This window comes from Canis lupus, chromosome 12 (assembly GCF_048164855.1).
Source record: "Canis lupus baileyi chromosome 12, mCanLup2.hap1, whole genome shotgun sequence".
NCBI classification, from domain to species: Eukaryota; Metazoa; Chordata; class Mammalia; order Carnivora; family Canidae; genus Canis; species Canis lupus.
Window position 1 is genome coordinate 42,272,954 of NC_132849.1, and position 22,837 is coordinate 42,295,790.

The following is a 22,837-nucleotide window of genomic DNA, read 5'->3' on the forward strand; positions in this document are numbered from 1 at the left end:
GACTGGGCAATACTCCAGAGTGGGATGGACCAAATTTAAATCATTTTGATATCTGGGTTGCTTCCAATTTTTCAGCTCCTACGGTTATTACACTTAAAAACAAATTTGGTAAAAAAAAAAAAAAAAAAATTTGGTTTTGCCAATTTGTGGTATTTCCTAGCACTTAGTTACTCAGCAACCCGGAAGTATGACTTTGTTAGGTCCCTTCTTTCTTGGGCTCTCACACAGCAAGATCTGAGAGATGAGGGTGGTGTAGTCTGGGAACTCATTTTCCTTAGGAATGCCACCTTTCCCCTTGGCCCTTACATGGTGGAATGGACCAAGAAAATATCAACTGGTCATGAGAACCTGCAACATTTATGCTCCTAGGAAAATAACTGCGTTAAGCCTCATTCCTCTGGTTTCCCTGGATTCCTCTTTTATCCTCCAATATATTGGAGTCACTGTGATTATTACTTTCCAGCTTTGTGTATAGAACGTTTACAGGACTGTAAATGTTCACTATATGGAAATACAGACACAACTAAAATGTAAGGCACAAGGAGTTGTGCAACTTGAGATGCATATATAATGCAAAGATAAAGTAGTTAGTAGAGGGTACTCTCTAGGACCCCAAAATCTTCACACATTTTCTTAAGTAAAATGTATATGGAAAAGTCAGCAAATACACATAGATGTTAATAAAGCTACTGGGGAAGAGGCTTACCACTTAAAGTTTTGGCTTCAATTTGAGAGTTATGACCAGGCCTTCATGAGTGTTCTTGTTCTTGGGTTTTTCTATGTTGGGTCCATGATACAGAGGAAAGAAAATCACAGGTCTCGTTTGAATTCAAGTACTTTCACTTTTCCAGCTATATGAATGTGGGCAAATTCTTTTTATGCTTCAGTTAAGAGTAAATGTGGGATGTAAGTGTATGGGACAGAGTTGATACTGTGGTAAGCTGTTGAGCAGTGGACTAGCATACACAGTAGGTGGTTAGTTCTGTTCTTGCCTCCTCCATTTGATCTGGCACTTGGCTGATAATTCAATAAGCATTTCATAAGAGCCTTCATATTATTGCTTAGTCCTTTTCCTCTTTACATCCATTCTGTCCACCATCTCTAGTGCACAGCTTTGTTATCCCCTCACTAAAATGTTATTGATGATTGCCCACAGCCTGATCATTCCCTGTGCTGTCTGCATTGCCCTGGTTTGTTCTCATTCTACTAAATATATCTCCCTCCTATATCCAGACTTACTAACTAATATGCTTGCTTTTCTCAAAGCATGTCTTGAACTTTCTTCTTTGAGCTGGCATATAATGTGCTTTTTTTCATTTAAATTTTCTAATATCCATCCTTTAAAACCCAACTTAGGTCATCAACCCATCCTCTGAGTACTTAATAAGTGCAAGACTCTGTGCCATTCCTGAATTCCTGCAGCACTTTCTGAAGTTCTGATTTTTGCAATCTTATTAACCAGCTATCTTTTTAAATAAAAAATTATTTTTATTATGTGTACATATAGATACAATTTTACATAAATGGCATTGCATACATACTTTAAAAATGGAATGTTTGCTATGTACAAAAGAATATATATATAGTAACATATATGCAGGCAGAGCGTAATAAAAGTCGAGAAGCCTTGACCCACCAAAAAAGCATGAACCTAACACCCAAGAAACTACATAAGCAATTTTTTTGAGATCCTATATGTTCCTCCTCCTCCCCTTACTTTCCAAAAGAGGTGACTTTTGTTTTTCCCATTCCCTTTCCTTAAGATTTACTGTAAGTATCCTTAAACATAGGTTTTATTTGTAAATTTAATATTTTGTATTTTTCATAGTTTAAGATTTTAACATGCTAATGCTGAACACTGTAAATCTTTTGCATCGTTGTATAGAATTCTGTTCTACGAATATACTGTGATTGCTCCTGTGAATGGTCATTTGGATCAATTTTTGCTCCTGTGCATGTTATAGGCCATCTTGTACACAGACTTGATTATCAGCGGCTGTGCCTCTGTAAGACCGTATTAGTTATAGTTGGAAAGGTTCTGGTTAGTTGGGTGGTCTGATTGCTCAGTGCCCACGTTTCAAATATTCAAGTACTACTTCTGCTTGTATATGCCCCATGGTGCACACATGTAGTTTTCCTATAAATGCTTTTAAGTGAAAATGATGAGTTTTAGGATATGTAATTTACAGGATTATTAATTGTTGTACTAACTTTATTATCTATATGCTCAATGTAGGGCTCAAACTCACAACCCTGGGATCAAGAGTCACATGCTCTATTAATGGAGCAAGCCAGGCACCCCTAGTTGTACCAAATTTAAGAGTTCCCATTAGTCTACATCTTCCCAACTTTGTATTTTCAGACTTTTTGTGACCAGATTATCTTTTGAAGTATGCCATAAAGAACCTTTGGATTTTCTTTTTAGTACCCCTTTTCTGGGAAATATTCTACTCAACCTCCCAAGCCTTTTGGGGCAGGATAGCAGCTATATTCATACAGTATCATCTCTTTTCTTCACTTGTTGGGAGTCATAAGGGCCTTTGATCCAAGCTAGGCCAAATTCTCTTCTTGGAATTTTTGTACTAGGACCCAAGAATTCAGCATGGTGGACTGCTTTATTATTTTAAAAAATATTTTATTTGACAGCACAAGCAGGGGGAGTGGAGGGAGAGGGAGAAGCAGGCTCCCCACTCAGCAGGGAGCCTGATGTGGGGCTCAATTTCAGGACCCTGGAATCATGACCTGAGCCAAAGGCAGACATTTTAACCAATTAAGCCACCCAGGCGTCCCTGACTGCTCTTTTATATGGAAGCAATAAAAACTCCTGAGAAGTATCAGGATAGAATCATCAATCTAACAAGATAAAAGGAGTGCATTAAATTTCTCTCTAGAATAGTTTTCTTCACTGTACCTTATTCTTTTGTTCCTTACTGAAAATATCTTGGTTATCTTCCTCCATACTTGCTTCTGCTTATGATATATCCTTATTTGTAAAATCAAGGTGAGAGTTTCTCTAATTTCAAGTTGAGATTCCTAATTTTAAATGCTCATAAATACTAGGCAACTTTTGAAAGACAAAATGTTACATATGTATCACTTTTCTAAAAATGTTTGTAGTAGCTCACAACAAAGGTTACCTTAAGGTCAATTAAACAAAGAACCATGGGGCACGTGGGTGGCTAAGTGGTTGAGTGTCTGCCTTTGGCTCAGGTCATGATCCTGGGGCCCTGAGATTGAATCTGGCATTAGGGTCCTGGTGGGGATCCTGCTTCTCCCTCTGCCTATGTCTCTGCTTCTTTCTCTGTGTTTCTCATGAATAAATAAGTAAAATAAAAAAGCAACAACAAAACAAACAAACAAACCAAAAAAAGAAAACCCAGAGAACCAGACTAAAGAAAGGGGGGGATCAACAAGGAAGGAATCATAACTTAGAAAGTTTGATTCTGAACAAGAGACAATTTCCCTAGTATGTTGTCAGGTGCTAGCTATGAAATCTTTCCTTAAGTAACTGGACACACTTCTCATATTTTTAAAATTAAATAAAAAAATTTTTGAGAGAGAGTAAGTTGTGAGTTGTGGGGAGGGGAGGAAGGAGAGAAAAAATCTTAAGCAGGCTCCACGTTTATTGCAGAGCCCCCCCTCCCCCCCCCACCCTGAGCCAAAGGCAGACACTCAACCGCTGAGCCACCCAGGCGTCCCATGAAGAAACAGTTTAAAGAGAATAAACATAATAAAACTCTGCATGTATATTTACACTTAATCAGTTTATGTCTTATTTAACTCTTGTTCATTTTGCAAGGTATGCGGTCACTTTAAAATCCTTTTAACCGCTTCTTAGCTGTTTAAGGAAATTATAAAACACTGAAAACTATTTGCAAAGGGGACATAGTATTTCTAAGGGGATGCCACTGGTATAGTCAGGCTTTTTAGTGTCTTCTCAGGCACAGCTTTGATTAAGGGATGGATGCATAAGGAAACACAGAAGTGGATTAGGTCAAGGTAGCAAAAGCAGAGTAAACCTATTTTCCTTCCCTAAACACATTTTTAGTGTAAAGATGTGAAAGAAAATAACTGTTCTTTGGTTCAAGAATTATAGTTGCCAAGGAAACAAAGGAACATACCTGAACTTATATTATTTCAATTCCTTGGCTCAATAAATACACTTTCATATTCTTAAGGAACACATCTCAAGATGTTCCTGGCTTTCCCTCAGATGAATTATTTTTTTGAAAGGCATATATATTCTCTGAACACTTTCAATTAACCGACCACCTTTTTAAGCTTTAAAATTCCTCTTGCTGGTATTCTGACTCAACATTTGGCACAAACCAGGCTTGATGATCATGATTAAATTTGTCCTGAGGCAAAATTAAAACAATGAATGTTAAAGTTTCAAACACAAGGGTAGCACACTGTAGTTGATTCTTTCCATTCAGGAACAAATAAAAACGTAACCCAATACTCTGTGATCCATCACATCAGCATGTTTGATTTTAAACGTCATGACATTTGGATTAAACATAAATTTGAATATAGAAATCATTAAAAATCAGAGAGGAAGAATGATATAAACTAGTGACACTAGAATCACAGGATAATTTTCTCCTAAGAAATGAAGTTTTATTTACCTGAAGTAGCAGTGTTACCAACTAAGTAGTATTTGTAACACATTATATGACAAAAACTTTAAAGTAGTTTTAAGATCACCTGAATGTTTGTTTATTTATTTTAGTAATCTCTACATCCAACGCGGGGCTCAAACTCACAACCCTGAGGATCAAGGGTCATATACTCTCCCAACTGAGCCAGCCAGGAGTCCCACAGCTTGAATAATGTTTAAACATGATAAATTTCTACCCTTCAAATTTAGTGACCAGTACTAATTTGCTTAGTGATTATTTTTTCATATTCAACACTGACCTGGATGAATTATTATAAAAAAACCACAGTAAGTTAAATCCAAATTAATGTTCTAACACTGAGATTAATAAGACTGCCCTGTCTCTTACCAAAGGTTTATTTTTCTAGACTTCTTCCTATGACTACTAAGAGTACATCTAAAATTCTATTAGAAATTGCTCAACTTACACTCAGATTAAGAAAATATTTAAATCACATCACATAAAAGCCTGTGTAACCTAATACATCACATGTAGTACATGAACACTTCCAGAAAAGAATCAACTCAATGTATGTCAAAGACATTAAAATCTGTTTGAACAGAATGTGTTTAAATGTCTCATTGTAAAAGGAAAAAAAAAAAAAAAGGAATAAAGTGACCAGTCAGGCTTCATATCAATTAGACAACTTTTACTAAATGAGAAAACTACATTTAAAATGTGCTTTAAAACAAAATGGAATTAGAAAAAAAAAAAAAAAAAAAGACATATGCATTTGAAAGAACTTTTGCACTGTGCTGAAAATCAAATCTCTTGCAGTAATACAATACGCCAATTCATAAAATGTAAGTTAACAGAATTCTCAATTGAACATTTTCAAAGACAATATTAAGGTCAAGAATTTCACATCAATGGTAGCACATATAGAAGGGCATTATAAATATGATGTCCATCTCTATGAAGCTTACAAATTTGACAATACTCAATAAAAGCTTTTAGAATCACATTCAAAAGGGTCTCATCCAAAGAATCACAAATCTGTGTCCTATAAGTTCTCCTTCTAAAATCTTTATGTTGACTCTTCTACTCCTTGTCATTTGTTAATACTAACCCTTTAAAAAAAGAGAACAGGAAAAGAAATGCTGCAATAAACCCTTGATCATGTACAGAAATTATTGCTACTATAGTTCACTACAAAGCATGTCTATACAATATTGTATGAACTTTGATCATGAAAAATCAGAATAAAAATCTTTAGTGACATAAGCCTTACAATCGTATACAACATTCACATGGCAATATTAGACAGTTAAGCACCCAATAACCATTTTGACAAAATGTCCCACTGACCAGCATTCATTTAAATACATCCTTCGTACAGAGGGAGGAAAAAAGAGATAGTGTCAGCTTTCCAAGGCTTGTCAAAAAAGGATTCTCATGTTCTGTGGGTCTAAAAACAAATAGCAACAACAACAACAACAAAAAAAACCCAAAAAAAACAAAACCAATGCAGGTGAGGGTGTTACCAGAAAGTTAAGCATGCCAAAAGGTGTTTCGTGCGAATTAAAACCTAAAGCCAAGGTACCACATAATCACATTACCAACTAGTTGGGTAATACTATATGAGCCTTATCTTAAAGTTAAATGAAATGCTACTGCACAATAGAGCATCAATAAGTTAAAAATTAGAGTGCACAAATCCAAATCAGTGGCAATTTCTGTAATAAAGCAAAATATTCACTATCAGCTGTAAAGTTTGCCCAAACTGTTTGATTCAATCACTGGATTGGATAGTTTGCCTGTTTTTTAAAAAATATCGATCTCTAAAATTCCTTTTTATTGTAATGAGGCATTAAGTTTTCTTAGTAAGATCAAACAGGTACATAAGTAAATAAGCAAGGGAAAATAATAGTTGGTGAATGTCTTTAAAGCTCTTCCCACATTTCACTTGTAAAAATGTTCAGGGAAAAAAATGTGAAATATTTGCCATTATTCTAGCAAAAACAAAACAAAACAAAACAAGCTCAAAATAATTAAACAACCAAGCAACACTAAAACCACATTACACAGATGGATCATCATGCTTTCATCTGGTTTAACTATCACATCTAGTTTAACTGGGATGCTTTCAACTTTAAAAACTGTGATACGTGAAGATGTAACTTTAATGGGTAATTTTGAATTTGGATTTAACTTTGCTGAATATTATAACAGGTATACTTATTAGAATACAGTGTAGCACATCTTTCTATTAGAAAAAAATTTAAGATCCTTTACCCGTCTCCTTAAGTTAAAGGTGTGACATCATAAAGGGTGTCAAATGGCTGGATGGTTTTACAGTGCACACTTATATATTATGAAGTATGTCCTTAACAAATCTGATGGTTTCTTTACAGAGTTCCTTTCTTCACCTTTTCTTCGGCGGATTAGCTGTTCGAGGTGGAGTGACAGGACGTCCTGAATTCAGTCCACCATACTGGTACTTAGCTTTCTTTTCAGATGGTTTCAATATCTTAAAGCAAATAATTTATTAATAGTGTTATTCTTTCAAGTGCAGTAAATTTAAGAAAATCATTATAAAAGTGGGCTTTTCAAGAAATAACAAATTATAAATATTTACATAATTACATAAATTGCAATTAAAATATAGAAAAAAACCCCAGAAAAGTTCCAAGCACATTTATCACATTTAAAGTGTGCAAATGACTAAATATTTGAATACTGTTATTATTTGTCATTCCCGATAATTAACAAAAGCTCAAGCACACAAATCCTATCAACTATCCAATCCTTTAAGTAAAAAGAAAAAATTATTTTCATTTAGTTAAATAATTTCTTTATTTTGAAAGAGAGAGAGGGTGTGTACATGGGGGTTGGGTAAAGGGAGAGAGAGAATCTTAAGCGAGGCTCCACTCCCAGCATGCCAGTTCAATCTCACGACCCTGAAGAGTTGGACACTTAAACGACTGAGCCACCCAGGAATCCCCAGGTGAAAAAAAAAAGTCTTAATTAATGTACCTCTGTGGTGAGGAAAGAACACTCAGTTTATAAGTCAAAAGACTAAGCTGGATAGACACATAAGATGCTCAACATCACTTATCATCAGAGAAATACAAATCAAAACTACGATATCTCACACCTGTCAGAATGGCTAAATTTAACATAGGAAACAACAGATGTTGGCGAGGATGCGGAGAAAGGGGAACCTTCTTACACCGTTGGTGGGAATGCAAAGTGGTGCAGCCAGTCCAGAGGTCCCTCAGAAAGTTAACAATAGAACTACCCTAAGACTCGGGATCCCTGGGTGGCGCAGCGGTTTAGCGCCTGCCTTTGGCCCAGGGCATGATCCTGGAGACCCGGGATCGAATCCCACGTCGGGCTCCCGGTGCATGGAGCCTGCTTCTCCCTCTGCCTATGTCTCTGCCTCTCTTTCTCTCTCTGTGACTATCATAAAAAAAAAAAAAAAAAAAAAAAGAACTACCCTAAGACTCAGCAATTGCACGACTAGGTATTTACCCAAAAGGTACAAAAATACTGAATCAAAGGAAGACATGCACCCTGATATTTTCAGCAGCATTATCAACAAGAGCCAAATTATGGCAAGAGATCAAATGTCCATTGACTGATGAATAAAGATGTGGTATAGATATACAATGGAGTACTACTCTAACCATAGAAAAGAGTGAAATCTTGCCACTTCCACATGAATGGAACTAGAGTGTATTATGCTAAGTGAAATAAGTCAGTCTGAAAAGGACAAGTATCATACAAAAAAAGAGAGAAGCATAGGGGCAAAAAGGGAGAGAAGCAAACCATAAACCGTAAAATAGATTCTTAACTATAGGAACAAACTGAGGGTTGATGGAGGGAGGTAAGCAGGGGTAGAGGTTAAATGAGTGGTGTGTATTAAGGAGGGCACTGGTTATGATGAGCACTAAGTGTTACACCTAAGTGACCAATCACTAAATCCTACTCCTGAAACTATTATTACACTGTATGTTAACAAACTTTGCCACTATTTATTTAGAGGGTAGTCACAACCTCTTTCGCCTTACCTTTTTACATGTAGATCTTTAAAAAAAATTTTTTTTAAGATTTTTTTATTTATTTGAGACACAGAGAGAGGGAGAAGGAGAGGCAAAGACACAGACAGGCAGAGGAAGAAGCAGGCTCCATGCAGGGAGCCCGATGTGGGACTCGATCCTGGGTCTCTAGGATCATGCCCTGGGCCAAAGGCAGGCGCTAAACCGCTAAGCCACTGGGACTGCCCCTTAAAAAATTTTTAAAATATATTTTATATTAAAGTCCAACTGTTTAAACAATGTACAAGTTGACGATTTTTAAAGTATTTACAGAATGTACAACCACTGCTATAATTAATTTTAGAGTTTTTGTCACCCCAAAAGAAATCTCTCCCATAAGCAATCACTCCCCATTTTCATTCTCTACTACTCTAACTCCCTTGAACTCCAAGGAAACACTAATCTTTTTCTATTGATTTGTCTTTTCTGGCTATTTCACATAAATCAAATCATACAATATGTGGTCTTTTGTGACTGGCTCTTTTCACAGAGATAATATTCTTCAGGTTCATTCATGTTGTAGTATGTATCAGTACTTCATTACTGTTAATTATCAAATAATATGTCATTTAATGGATATTCCACATTTTGTTTTCTTTCTTTTTTTTTTTTAAACTTTTTTATTTATTTATGATTGTCACAGAGAGAGAGAGAGGCAGAGACACAGGCAGAGGGAGAAGCAGGCTCCATGCACCAAGAGCCCGATGTGGGATTCGATCCCGGGTCTCCAGGATCGCGCCCTGGGCCAAAGGCAGGCGCCAAACCGCTGCGCCACCAAGGGATCCCACACATTTTGTTTTCATTTTTACTTAATGGACATCTGCGTTGTTTCCACTTTTTGGCATTATAAACAATGATCCTATGAATATGCACATACCTGTATTTGAATACCTGCCCTTTAATTCTTTTGGGCATACCTAGGAGTTGGATTGCTGGGCCATATAAAAACTTAATGTTTAAATTAACCTTTTGAGGAACTACCATACTGTTTCCAAAAGCATTTTACATTCCCATCATCAATGTTATGAAGGTTCCAACTTCTCTACATCCTCACCAATACTTGTTATTGTCTGACTTTATTGTATTTATTCTGGTGGGTGTAAATTGAGTTTTAACATACATTATAGACAGAAAATTTCAATATTTACACAAAATGTGTAAAAAAGATTCATGAAGCATCTCTTAAAACTATTCAGAGCATCATAGTATCTCAGTGAAAAAGAAATTAATCTAATCCCACTATGTTAAAAGTTGAAGGATAAGGTCAAGTTCCTGTGCTTGTGAACAAGAATGATTTTAAATAGCACACTATAAAACCAGAGTTGGTATATTTCTTGCAAAAGGAAACAAAATTTAAGCTATTCGTTGAATTCACATTCTTTTAGTAGGTAAGCCCCTAAAGAAGTCATATAGGAATTTAACAATTTAAACACCTGCATCAAGAATGACTAACTTAGGGATCCCTGGGTGGCGCAGCGGTTTAGCGCCTGCCTTTGGCCCAGGGCGTGATCCTGGAGACCCGGGATCGAATCCCACGTCGGGCTCCCAGTGCATAGAGCCTGCTTCTCCCTCTGCCTGTGTCTCTGCCTCTCTCTCTCTCTCTCTGTGACTATCATAAATAAATAAAAATTAAAAAAAAAAAAAAAAAAAAGAATGACTATCTTAGGTTCTCCCAAACTCTTAATATTTGATATGTACCAAAAAGTCTAGAATCTTTGTGAATAAAAACAGAAATCTCTAACAAATCTGTGATAATCACTTTTAAATAAAACTGATTTATATATAAATATAAACAAATATAAATAAATTATAAATAATTATATCATACCTGAAATGAACACATCAAAGTTTCATCCACACTCATCATTCCACCAGCATTATCAAACTCGCCACAGTAATTTGGGGCTGAAAATAGGGTTACCAATTGTCGTTTAGCAAAAAATTCATATCCATCTTCTACTACCTGTAAAAGGAAAGGTCAAAAGAAAAAACACACCTAATTATAGCTAATTCTCAACTGTCTATATTATTGAGATTAATATGACAAAAAAAAAGACCTAAAAATATACACTACTTTATTTTTAAACTTGTCTAAAAATATTAAAATTGGTAAGCCTTTTCTATAATGGTAAGGACTTAGCTTAAATGAAGTAACAGTATATTTGTGATAACTGAATATCTAAAACCATACCATACCATTTCCAAGGCATTACATATGCTAATCAGTATAGTATCTCCAGGAACCTTGGACATCAAATACTTCTTAGATGATGGCATTATATCACAACTATAGAATCCTTAATTCTTTAATGATTTAACATGATTTCTAGAATCTAGATAGCCAATTTCTGAGTGATTTAAACAATTTATGTTTCTCAGCTCTACAAATCTGAGAGATAGAGGCAATGACACAAACATTATATATTTATTCACGGTAGGCAATAATAATTTTTTGAAGTCTTTAAGCCATCCTTTGATTCAGCAAAATTATCTTAACAATACTTGCTAATAAGAAAGCACCTTCAGGGGCGCCTGAGTGGCTTGGTCAGTTAAGCACTGAATCTTTATTTCAGCTCAGGTCATGATCTCAGGGTCCAGAGACTTGAGCCGCGCGTCAGACTCTGCGCTCAGCTCAGTCTGTCCCTCTCCTCCCCCCCACTCATGTTCACGCTCTCTCTGAAAGAATTTTTAAAAAATAAAAAAAAGAAAGGACCTCCAAAATAATTTACCTTTATTATTAATTTATATATATATTTAAAGATTTTATTTACGAGACAGAGCATGTACATGTGCAGGGGGAGGAGCAGAGGGAGAGGGACAAGCAGACTCTGTATAGAGGCCCACATGGGCTTGATCTCAGGATCCTCAGATCATGACCTGAGCTGAAAGCAAGAATTAGACTCTTAACTGGGCCACTTAGGCTCCTCGAAATATTGACATTTTTAAATAATTCCTACCTTAGTTATCAGGCACACACTTCTAGGATTTAGATATTAACCTTTTCTGCTATGATCTTGGTCACCTTAGCTACCCCAGCTCAGCCATACATAATGTTTGGCACTCATATTCTTTGAATTCTTCAACAAGTTTGCTTGTTCATTTATTCATTCACACATTTACTAAATGAACAGGTTTATTTTAAAAGGATGTATTTGTAGTTTGTGGTGTTTCCCAGCATAAGTCTCTTAATTTTAGAGATAATATGTTTGAAAATAAGCAGAATAAGATTTTGCAAGTGTCTGGAAAAAGACTGTCCAAATAAACACAGTTCAACAACAACTTTTTTAAAAAATCATTGTCCATTCTTGAAAAGATCAGTGAATGGAAACCTAAGCTAAATCAATGGGTACCTTATTAGGAAACTTAGCAACTCTGCACTGTTACCTAGTAGTAGGTACTATATTAATTAGTTAAATCATAAACACAGTTATTTACCAAAGAAAACTTTGCCAAAAGCAGAGGATTTGGGGATGTGACTTCATTTCAACTCAACTAGGGAACTCTGTTAGGAAAAAGGCATGTGACACACAACATATGCAAAAAATGAGAAGCTAGTCATCTTTGTTTACCCACAGGATTACACAAAGTAGTAATCAAGTGCCATGGGTAATAAAGCCCCGTTCAAAAGGGAAGTGTTGTAGAATAGCATATACTTAATAAACCCTGCTTTAACAAAGAAATAAAACAAGGAATCTTTAAAAGTATTATACTTACAAATTTCAAACTTTTAGTACTCTCAAAAGTAGTGAGAAAAAAATTTATAAAGATACCTTTCAGTGAATTTACTTCATACCAGTTTTGTTTTAGGGAACAAGAGGACTTGATATGTTAAATCATTAAAATAAGCTTTGTTAATTCATTTATTTAAACACTAAACACACACAGTATATAAGTTTAAAAGGCAATAGATATTTAAAAGTCAACAAGTCTCAATCTCCTCCCTAAAGATTATACAATATAGTAGTGGTGGTAGGCATTAAAAACAAAACAAAACCAAAAACAAAAAAACCCAACGCAACCAAATATGTAAACCTAAACTGTATATAGAAGGTAGAGTCCAATAAACTCTCATTTACTTACCACCTTGATTTAGTAATTACCAGGATTCTGCTACATTTGTTTCATTTATCCTCCTTTTCTTTCTGCTGAGGTGTTTTTGTTTTTGTTTTTTTTTTTAAGTAATCTCAACACCAAACCTGAGGCTTGAACTCAACAGGCTGAGATCAAGAGTCGCATGGTCTACTGACTGAGCTAGCCAGGTGCCCTGCTGATATGTTTTAAAGCAAATCCTAGACATGTCATCTTACCTCTATATACCGGAGTATGCATTTCTAAAAATATGGACGTCCTTCTTACATAATAATACTATTCTCACAAGGTTAAAATAACAAACAATAACTCCTTAATATCTAATGCCCAGTCTATAACAATTTTTCCAATTGTCTCAAGTGTCCTTTAACACTATTGTCATTGGATTCTTATCTAAAATACATAAACATCATATTAAAACGGGATCAAATATTTCTAGAGAGCTTCAGACAAGCACCAAACAAATCTGTCAGCGTTGCAATATACTACAAAAATGTATTGGCTTGAAACATTTCCTCTCAGAGGGTGAGAAGGGTTAACAGCTCATTAGATTGTTAATTGTGAGATCAAGGTATAGGCATCATCTCACCTACTACTTTCCTTGTAGAATTAGCTTTCTTGGGTCTCATTTTCCTCAAAAACAAAAAAAGCAGATTTGTGTGATGTTAATAAATACTAAAATATTCAAAATTTTTATATTTCGTACCTGATGAGCTCGACAAATCAAGTCTAAATCATGACGATTCAGAAATTTACTGACTACATCAGCTCCAAAAGTGAAGGAAACACCACGATCATTTTCTCCCCAGCCTTGCACATCCTTATCTGGGTCAGACCACAGCAAATCACAGAGCAAACCTTTAAAGAATAAAAACATAGCAATGAAAAAACAAAGTTTGTAAACTGTATCACAATTTTTCTCATGCTCCCTAGTATCCCAGTCTGCCAAATTTAGCCACTCTTTGCTAACCCAATCATGTAACTGTAACTTCGCCTGGCTGAAAGTAGCACTTTCCAACTTTCCACATAGAGGAAATACATGTATGGCACACTCTAAGCACACAATACATAGAAAAGGCTGTTCACATTTTTTTTAAAAGATTTTATTCATTTATTCATGAGAGACAGAGAGAGAGAGGCAGAGACACAGACAGAGAGAGAAGCAGGCCCCATGCAGGGAGCCCGATGTGGGACTTGATCCCAGGACTTCTGGATTACGCCCTGGGCCGAAGGCAGGCGCTCAACCGCTGAGCCACCCAGGCATCTTGGCTATTCACCTTTTGTACAGTTTCTCCATATGGATAAGCAATTGACCCAGCAGCATTTCCAGAATAGAGGTTACTTACACTATTTCTAGGTGCCAATCTATTCAATTAATCTATTTCGTTTATTCCTAAGCCAAATAATATACTAAGGCTTTTAAATAATCTTTATATCTGGTAGGGGTAATATCCCAACTTAGTTTTCTTCAGGATTGTCTTGGTTAATTTCAATCCTTTGTTCTTCCACATACGTATTTCCCCAACAGTTTGTGTAATTTTGTGAACCCAACTGAGATTTCAAATGAAACTGTATTTAACCTAATGACCAATTTGAGGGAAGAAAACATTTTCTACAAAGACCTAGAAGATTTAAATGAAATATGGATGAACAAAATCAGAACAGATCCTTGGCTTTAGTTCCAGGCAAAAGAAAAGAGGTCAGAGCTAAAAATATTTATGAGTATCTTTGTCATACTCACTGTTGTATAAACCTTAGGAGGGACTCAGACTGCCTTGGGAATGTCAAGTGACAAGACCAGTACATGAATTCTGAGGAAGCAAATATTTAATAGAGGCAGAGGAAGGAGAAAGGGGAGTGAGCAAAAAAATATTGAGAAGGAATAACCAAAACAAAAGGAAGAGATTAATTAGAACAGCAGAGATCTCCTTAAAGGGGTAAAAATTATCCAGACATAGGAAATGGTTAAGATTCAGGTACAATGAATAAGTGGAACAGGACAAAAGGCAAAAAATGTGGCACTTAGAAGTATATCATCAAATCTTTACGAAAGTAGTTTCTTGATGGATGAGAAGAAAATGGTTAGAAGTCAAACTGTAGTGAGATGAAGAGGGGTGGATGTTGAGATGGTGATATTAAGTACTTTGGTAAGAGCTATAGTGCCAAGGAAAGGAGAAATCAGCATTAAGGGATGATTTGTTTTTAAAATGAGCCAGTTTTTTTTTTTTTTTTTTTTTGACGATTCATAAACTTCATAATACAGGTTCTATCAGGAAAGGAGAACTTCGAGTCATGATATAGTCTGTCTTAATAGGAGAATTCTCAGGATCCCTGGGTGGCACAGCGGTTTGGCGCCTGCCTTTGGCCCAGGGCACGATCCTGGAGACCCGGGATCGAATCCCATGTCGGGCTCCCGGTGCATGGAGCCTGCTTCTCCCTCTGCCTGTGTCTCTGCCTCTCTCTCTCTCTCTCTCTCTGTGTGACTATCATAAATAAATAAAAAAAATAAAAAAAAATAGGAGAATTCTCTAAAAACACCTTGTAGAATTGGTGGTAATGTACTCTTAATTTCTATCACTATTTCCTACGCTCCTGCTATGATGATTTAAGAAGTCCACCAGCATACAAAATCCAATGAGATAGTCTCAATTTACAAGCTCTTTCTGATTTCTCAAGAACCACAAACTGATTTTTTAAAACACACACAGGCTAACCCCGACACACCACCAGTGCTCTATAATGCTATTTTCTAGTTTGTTTTCTAAAGTGAAGCAATGAGCAGGAAACCAAGATATTAATCTCCAATTTTAAGGTGACAATAAAACTAGAATACAGTTGCTTTCAGAATTATTTGGGAAATATGACAGTCTACATGCATATAAGATAAAATAATGGTAACAACAATGTGGATTTTTCAAACATAATGGAATCAAGGTAATCTTAGAGTCAAGATTTGGATATTTTATAATTCAAGTCCTAATGAACAAATATCACAATCATTTGGTTGTTTTTAAAAAAAAGTATGAATTTATAAATTAAACTTCTAAAGATTATAAATACCAAAGCCTAAAAGACCATTTTCAACATTTCAAAAACTTGCTTCACCCTTGAAACTGACTTATGTCTGAACTATACTAACAGAACCTGATGACTTGAAATATACATTTATATCATACCTTATTTAAAATATAAATTTTAAATAAATGGCCCATTATTTATTTCTTAATTCCATTATAGTTAACTTACAGTGTTATATTAGTTTCAAGTGTACAATATAGTGATACACATGCCCTATTATTTAAATACTAGTTTCTATTAAGTTTAGTCAAATTTATTCTAGAATTATAATCAAAATCTGGTAAAATCCATGCTTTTTTTCCCCTTTTGTACTCAATGTACTTGCACAAGTAAGTTATGAGACAACTTAACTACTATATGCAGTATGTTAGTGGCTTACTGACAAGTGGATCTCTATACCTGTTTATAATGGTTGATGTTTAATCATTAGTAGCATTTTGACGCGTAACATTATCAAGCTTTCAATACACTGAGCAAAACAATCCAAACACACTTGAAATAAAATAACCAAATGCATGTTCCTAACAGTTCAATTTAAAGGTTTAGCCATGTTTTGCTTACGTATTGGTTCATGAAGATTTTTTAATGACTATATTTTTAGGGATCCCTGGGTGGCGCAACAGTTTGGCGCCTGCTTTTGGCCCAGGGCGCGATCCAGGAGACCCGGGATCGAATCCCACGTCGGGCTCCCGGCATGGAGACTGCTTCTGCCTCTGCCTGTGTCTCTGCCCCCCTTTCTCTCTCTCTGTGTGTGACTATCATAAATAAATACAAATTTATAAAAAATTTAAAAAAGACTATATTTTTATAGACTCTTTAGATCTTATGAGTAGAAAATGGAGAAAAAAATAGGGAATAAACTTAGTAATCCATCTAGTCCAGCCCTATTTATGAATAATCAACTCCCTTTACAAAATTACCAATAAATAATTCTATCAGTAAGCTATAAGACCTCTGGTTTTTCATTTACAGGATGTTCTTAATATAGAAGGATTTCTAGACCTTATGGCAGTCTAAACAATCCTCATTTTGAAGATTTTCAAGTTTGTTGAGAACTGATGACTATAACACACAAAAGGTGGGTCTGATTACACAAATGATAATGAGATAATTAATCAAATAATGTAAATCTGTTTTAAAAAAAAAAAAAACCTGGTAGAAATTGAGAGAAAGGACAGTTTTGCTTATGTTAATGCCTTTTTTTCTCTTAAAAGTAGGCTCCATTTCCAGAGTGGAGCCCTACTTGGAGCTTGAACTCAGGACCCTGTGATCAAGACCTGGCTGACTAACTAAGCCACCCAGGTGCCCCTGTTAATGCTTTTAATAGTAAGACAGCTTGATATAATAAAGATACATTTGTTCTTTGTTCCCATTCCTGGCACAGAGCTCCTAATAACACCTTTGGAATTTCCTGAGTGACAGGGATATCTTTTGTTATTCATAAAGAGCCCCTTTCTACTAAACCTGAGTTTATGCTAATAAAGTGATCTAGGGGCTCCTAGAGCCCTTCAGGTTTGGGCCAGTCAACAGAAAGACCAAACACATGTTTAGAGGATTTGAACTTTCAGCTGCCCTCTCCCTCTGGAGAGGAGGGCTGGAAATTGAGCTCTATAAAAAAAAAATCTCTTAAATAAAAAAAATTTTTTAATAAATTCAATTTGCAAACATATAGTATAACACCCAGTGCTCATCACATCACATGCTCTATAAAAACTCTTGAACAATTAGACTTGGGAAGCTTCTGGTTGTTGAACACACTGATACCAAAGGATGTGGGAGCTATTCACCAACCAGTATACCCTCCTCTACAAATCTCTTCCATTTGGCAGTTCCGAGGTTGTATCCCTTTATGAAAAACTGACAAATATAAGTAAAGCATCTGAAGATGTGGTTGTGGGAATCCTAGAATTTTGGGCAGTAGTGTGGGTCTCCAGAGAACCCCACTGGAGGCTGAAAACCTAAGTGCGGGCGGTCTTGTGGAATGGACCCCTTAACCTGTGGAGTTCCAGCTAACTCCATGAGTTAGTGTCAGAATCAAATTAAAATGTTAAACACTCACTTAAGTGTTGGGAGAATGGGGTATGTTGTGGAAAAACCACATACACTCAGAGTCAGAAAATGCCATAAAGGAAGGTACTGATAGGCTTCAGCAAAAGGTGAACTAAAAAGCAGACCTTTACTGCATTTAATTCATAGGTTATCATAGCATTTTATGGTATGAATGCCAAGATTAGTATAGGTCTTAGTACACACACTGGCACTCGACTATGAATAATTACCGTTTAAAAGCCAATAGAAAACTAAGGCAACTGTGCCCAGAATTTATTTATAAAATTAAATTATCATTTGTTAATCAACAAAGAAATTTATCCTCAACTGGAATTTATTTACTTTTGCTTTGACTTGTTTTACTTACCTAGGAGTTATTTTAAATGTCTGAATAATTTTCATTATTCTTTCACAAATTTTTCACAAAACTCACCATGTATCTCTACAGCTTTCTGAGCTCTACAAATTTGAAATACAGAAGAGGCAAAAAAATAACAGAAAACTACTAGATAATTTTTAAAAAGTATTTTCAGCTAAGAAAGATTATTTTAATCAAAACACGTATCAATTTTTTTTAAAACCCGTCAAAAAAATTTTTTAAATTTATCTATTCTTTTTAAGTAGGCTCCATGCCCAACGTAGGATTTGAATTCATGACCTGGAGATGAAGAGTTGCATGCTCTAAGCCAACCAGGGGTCTTCTTTTTGACTAATTTTTAAGTTTTTGAAGGACATAACCAATATTGATATGAATGAAGTAATGCCAGGAAAGTAAGGAGGATCAATAACAAGATCTTTTGTGATAAGTTTAACAGTAACATACTACAGCTATATATGAAATGTAAAAGTATTGCACCTTGGGAAATAATTAGCGGGAAGTGAAATATATTACTCCAAATAATCTGTAGTTAGCTTATTCATGATTAAAAAAGCTCTATTATTTATTACATAAACCAATTCTACTTCTACTAAGTATATAATTAAGTTCAAACATGTCAACATTTTACATAAATCAACTAAGTTTCTCTATATACTCAACCTGTATCAGGGACATCAGTGGGTCTCATAATTCTCCGAATCTGTTCCATAGATTGCAGATCTGGTGACAGTCCTATAAATAAAAGAGAAGTTATAATACTGACATCTAAACAATATTCACTCAAATAAAGAAGCGTTTAGTCAAAGTATATTCACTACATAAAATTAAACATACTTAAGGTATCCTTTTTAATGTCACTTTTAATATACTGAGTTATTAAATAGAATCCCACTTTGATGTAACAGAACATTGTGATTATGAATTTGCCACTCTTCCCTACAAGGGAAATAAAATTCCCTTTTATTTCAAAAGATTTCTCCAGGAAAGAAATCTTACCACTCTTCTTTCTTTCCAATCATTCCCTGCCCTTCTACAGGAACATACCCAATTCCAATACTTCCTACCACTCTTTCCACTTTTTACCACCCAATCTTAAACATGTTTACTTCCATGTTTAATTGCCTCACTCTGTCTCATAAGGCCTTCCTACACCCTACTCCAACATGTTCATGACCTTCTTAAAAGCGTGTTGATCAGAAGGATGAGAAAAAATGAAAATACTCTGCAATCTTTAAAGTAGTACATAAATATAAGCTAGCATTTCTCTTTTATAAATTTAGAGTACCATCACATACTTTTTATATACATTTCTAATTTTAGTTAATGTTCAAAAACTACTATTTCCTAAATGTTTAGTATCTACTATAAAATATTTCAATTAGTATAGTGATATATGTTCTATCAGAGAATAAATCATTTTTTACCTCAGGCTTAGACAAATACATCTATCTTTTCAATACTTTTTTACCTTAATTCTTACTGTATATTGATAAAAATTAATTTTCTTAAAGTATTTTCATTAAATTACTTCCCTGTACAAAAATCCAATATGGCTTTTAAACCATTCAACAAACTCCTTTGCTCAGTATTCAAATCTCCATAATTTGATACCTATCATTCCCCAACATGTACTTGACATTCTAGTCAGGCCAGTCTTCACACATTCCTTGAACTAGAAACATAAAAAAACCTGTCTCAAATTCTTTTTTACCTCTCCAAAGTCTACTCATCCTCCAAAACCCACGCTTCCATAAACATTTGTCTAACAATTCTCTCCCTTTCCAGGCTTCATAAAAATCACTCCCTCTACAAGTACTTTGACAGAATTAAATCCCATTCATTATACAGTATGTTTTGAAATATACTTTTTAAAAAAAGATGTATTGATTTTAGAGAAAGCACACATGGGAGGGGGCAGGGAGGAGAAGAGGGAGAGAAGCAGATTCCCTGCTAAGTGTGGAGCCCCACATGGGGCTTGATCCCAGGATCCCAAGATCAAAACCCAAGCCAAAACCAAAAGTCAGACACAACAGACTGAGCCACCCAGGCACCCCTGAAATATACTTTATCTTACTTTTTTTGGAAATATACATTTAGTCAATAGGTTTTTAATTTCTCAAGACATCAGTTCATATACAATCTAGCAAGCTCAATTACACTTCGATTCTGATGAAAAGTATTTATAGTATAGGCAGGAATATAAACATGATCCTCTCATTTTTACCAATAGTAGGGCTATCTTTCTGTCAAAACTGAGGTAAAGGAAAGACGTTTATTGAAACAGAACTCTGGCTATCCTCTTCACACATGAAATTCTTTAAAGGTAAGTACTATATTTTCATTCTGTATAAATAATCATAAATTTCCAGTTACTAAAAGAGATTTTAATCCAATCATGAAATGGGCAAAAGACATGAACAGAAATCTCACAGAGGAAGACATAGACATGGCCAACACACACATGAGAAAATGCTCTGCATCACTTGCCATCAGGGAAATACAAATCAAAACCACAATGAGATACCACCTCACACCAGTGAGAATGGGGAAAATTAACAAGGCAGGAAACCACAAATGTTGGAGAGGATGCGGAGAAAAGGGAACCCTCTTGCACTGTTGGTGGAAATGTGAACTGGTACAGCCACTCTAGAAAACTGTGTGGAGGTTCCTCAAAGAGTTAAAAATAGATCTGCCCTACGACCCAGCAATTGCACTGTTGGGGATTTACCCCAAAGATTCAGATGCAATGAAACGCCGGGACACCTGCACCCCGATGTTTCTAGCAGCAATGTCCACAATAGCCAAACTGTGGAAGGAGCCTCGGTGTCCATCGAAAGATGAATGGATAAAGAAGATGTGGTTTATGTATACAATGGAATATTACTCAGCCATTAGAAATGACAAATACCCACCATTTGCTTCGACGTGGATGGAACTGGAGGGTATTATGCTGAGTGAAATAAGTCAATCGGAGAAGGACAAACATATGGTCTCATTCATTTGGGGAATATAAATAATAGCGAAAGGGAATAGAGGGGAAGGGAGAAGAAATGGGTAGGAAATATCAGAAATGGAGACAGAACATGGAAGACTCCTAACTCTGGGAAACGAACTGGGGGTGGTGGAAGGGGAGGAGGGCAGGGGGTGGGGGTGACTGGGTGGCGGGCACTGAGGGGGGCACTTGACGGGATAAGCACTGGATGTTATTCTGTATGTTGGCAAATTGAACACCAATAAAAAATAAATTTATTATTAAAAAAAAAAGATTTTATCTATGTTTAAAACAGTTTTAATGATCTGAGTTTTCAAACAAGCACTGCTTTGTTTTCCCATGGTGTGCATCTTAGTTACTATAGGTCTTTTCTAAACAATGGAAGGATAGTAAGAAAAACCCATAAAGCAAATTTATTAGTCTACCTCCATGACAACAGAAGATCTTTTCATCCACAATGGCAGCTATAGGCAGACAATTAAAACAATCGGTGAAGGTCTTCCACAATTTAATATTAAACCTTCGTTTGCCTATAAAAAGAATAAGCAAATAAATAAGTCTAAAACTATTTTCAGTTCTTATCTCAAAAACAGGATTATGGGTAACTTCATACAGCACTTTGTTTTTTCTGTATTATTTCTTGAACACTTTTAAAAAGGCAGTAAATTTAATAAACATTCAGCACCTTTCCATAAAGTTAAAAAAAACCCTGAAAGACTGTGTTATGTATTTTATGGAAAAATATATCAAACACTTTCTTTTATTAAAAATTTTTTTGACGTTTTTGTCTTTTAAGATCACTATAATAAAGCAACTTTGAAATAGTCTAACAGACTATTAGTTTATCTTTTGCATTCAACATGCACATTAAATACCTAGCCAAATATGCAGAAGTGAAAGGGGTGTCTCTAGAGACTGTCCATTTTGACTCTAATGCATTGAGTAACATAGCATAAATTTACTGCCAAGAAAGGACAATTTCCAAGTGCTTGACTGGTACTCACTTTTGAGTGAATTACAACTTGGCATTACAGCAAGTATAAATAGAGACACAAAGGCTATAATTTTCCTGTGGTCTAGCATAAAGAGCTACAACAAAGACAACCTCAAGCATATGTTCACCTTTTCAGAGTTACTTGATTTTCCTGAATTGGGCAGGAAGTTCTAAACAACTAACCCAAGGGAGGGAGGAAAGACATAAGCACTAATTTCCTATGCCATAACTTGTCTCTCAATGAAAAAGATTAACTCAAAGCAGTGTTTACAAGCTGTTCTCACATGCATTATTTCATTTCATGTCATTTCTATCCTTTAGGATATTCAAGCTCATGTTTTATCCTTAAGAATACATCTCTACTGATAGAGCTTTAGAAAAGTGGTTATGGCTAGATGTACTATAATCCACTTCTCGTCTACTGGTCTGATTTAAACAGTTGAAACCATACATTACACCTCAGAAATAAAAATGCAACATAAAATCAAATGTGGCATCATTCCTATTAGAACAGAGCTCCACAAGAACAGAGATCTGTCTTGTGGATAGCTGAAT

General features: G+C 35.4%; 1 protein-coding gene across 4 annotated transcripts in view; it reads right to left on the reverse strand.

Annotated features, from left to right (window-relative positions):
* Positions 1–5,295: 5,295 nt before the first annotated feature.
* Positions 5,296–22,837, reverse strand: part of PPP1CB (protein phosphatase 1 catalytic subunit beta) — a 39,852-nt gene continuing 22,310 nt past the window's right edge. For all 4 annotated transcript variants that reach the window (XM_072771348.1, XM_072771346.1, XM_072771347.1 and 1 more), the window contains exons 5-9: positions 21,714–21,818; positions 18,957–19,028; positions 13,497–13,648; positions 10,530–10,664; positions 5,296–7,131 (exon numbers count right to left, since the gene is read on the reverse strand). In XM_072771348.1, the coding sequence (XP_072627449.1) occupies positions 7,027–7,131; positions 10,530–10,664; positions 13,497–13,648; positions 18,957–19,028; positions 21,714–21,818 (569 nt within the window). In that variant the 3' untranslated portion in view covers positions 5,296–7,026. The remainder of the gene's footprint in view (positions 7,132–10,529; positions 10,665–13,496; positions 13,649–18,956; positions 19,029–21,713; positions 21,819–22,837) is intronic.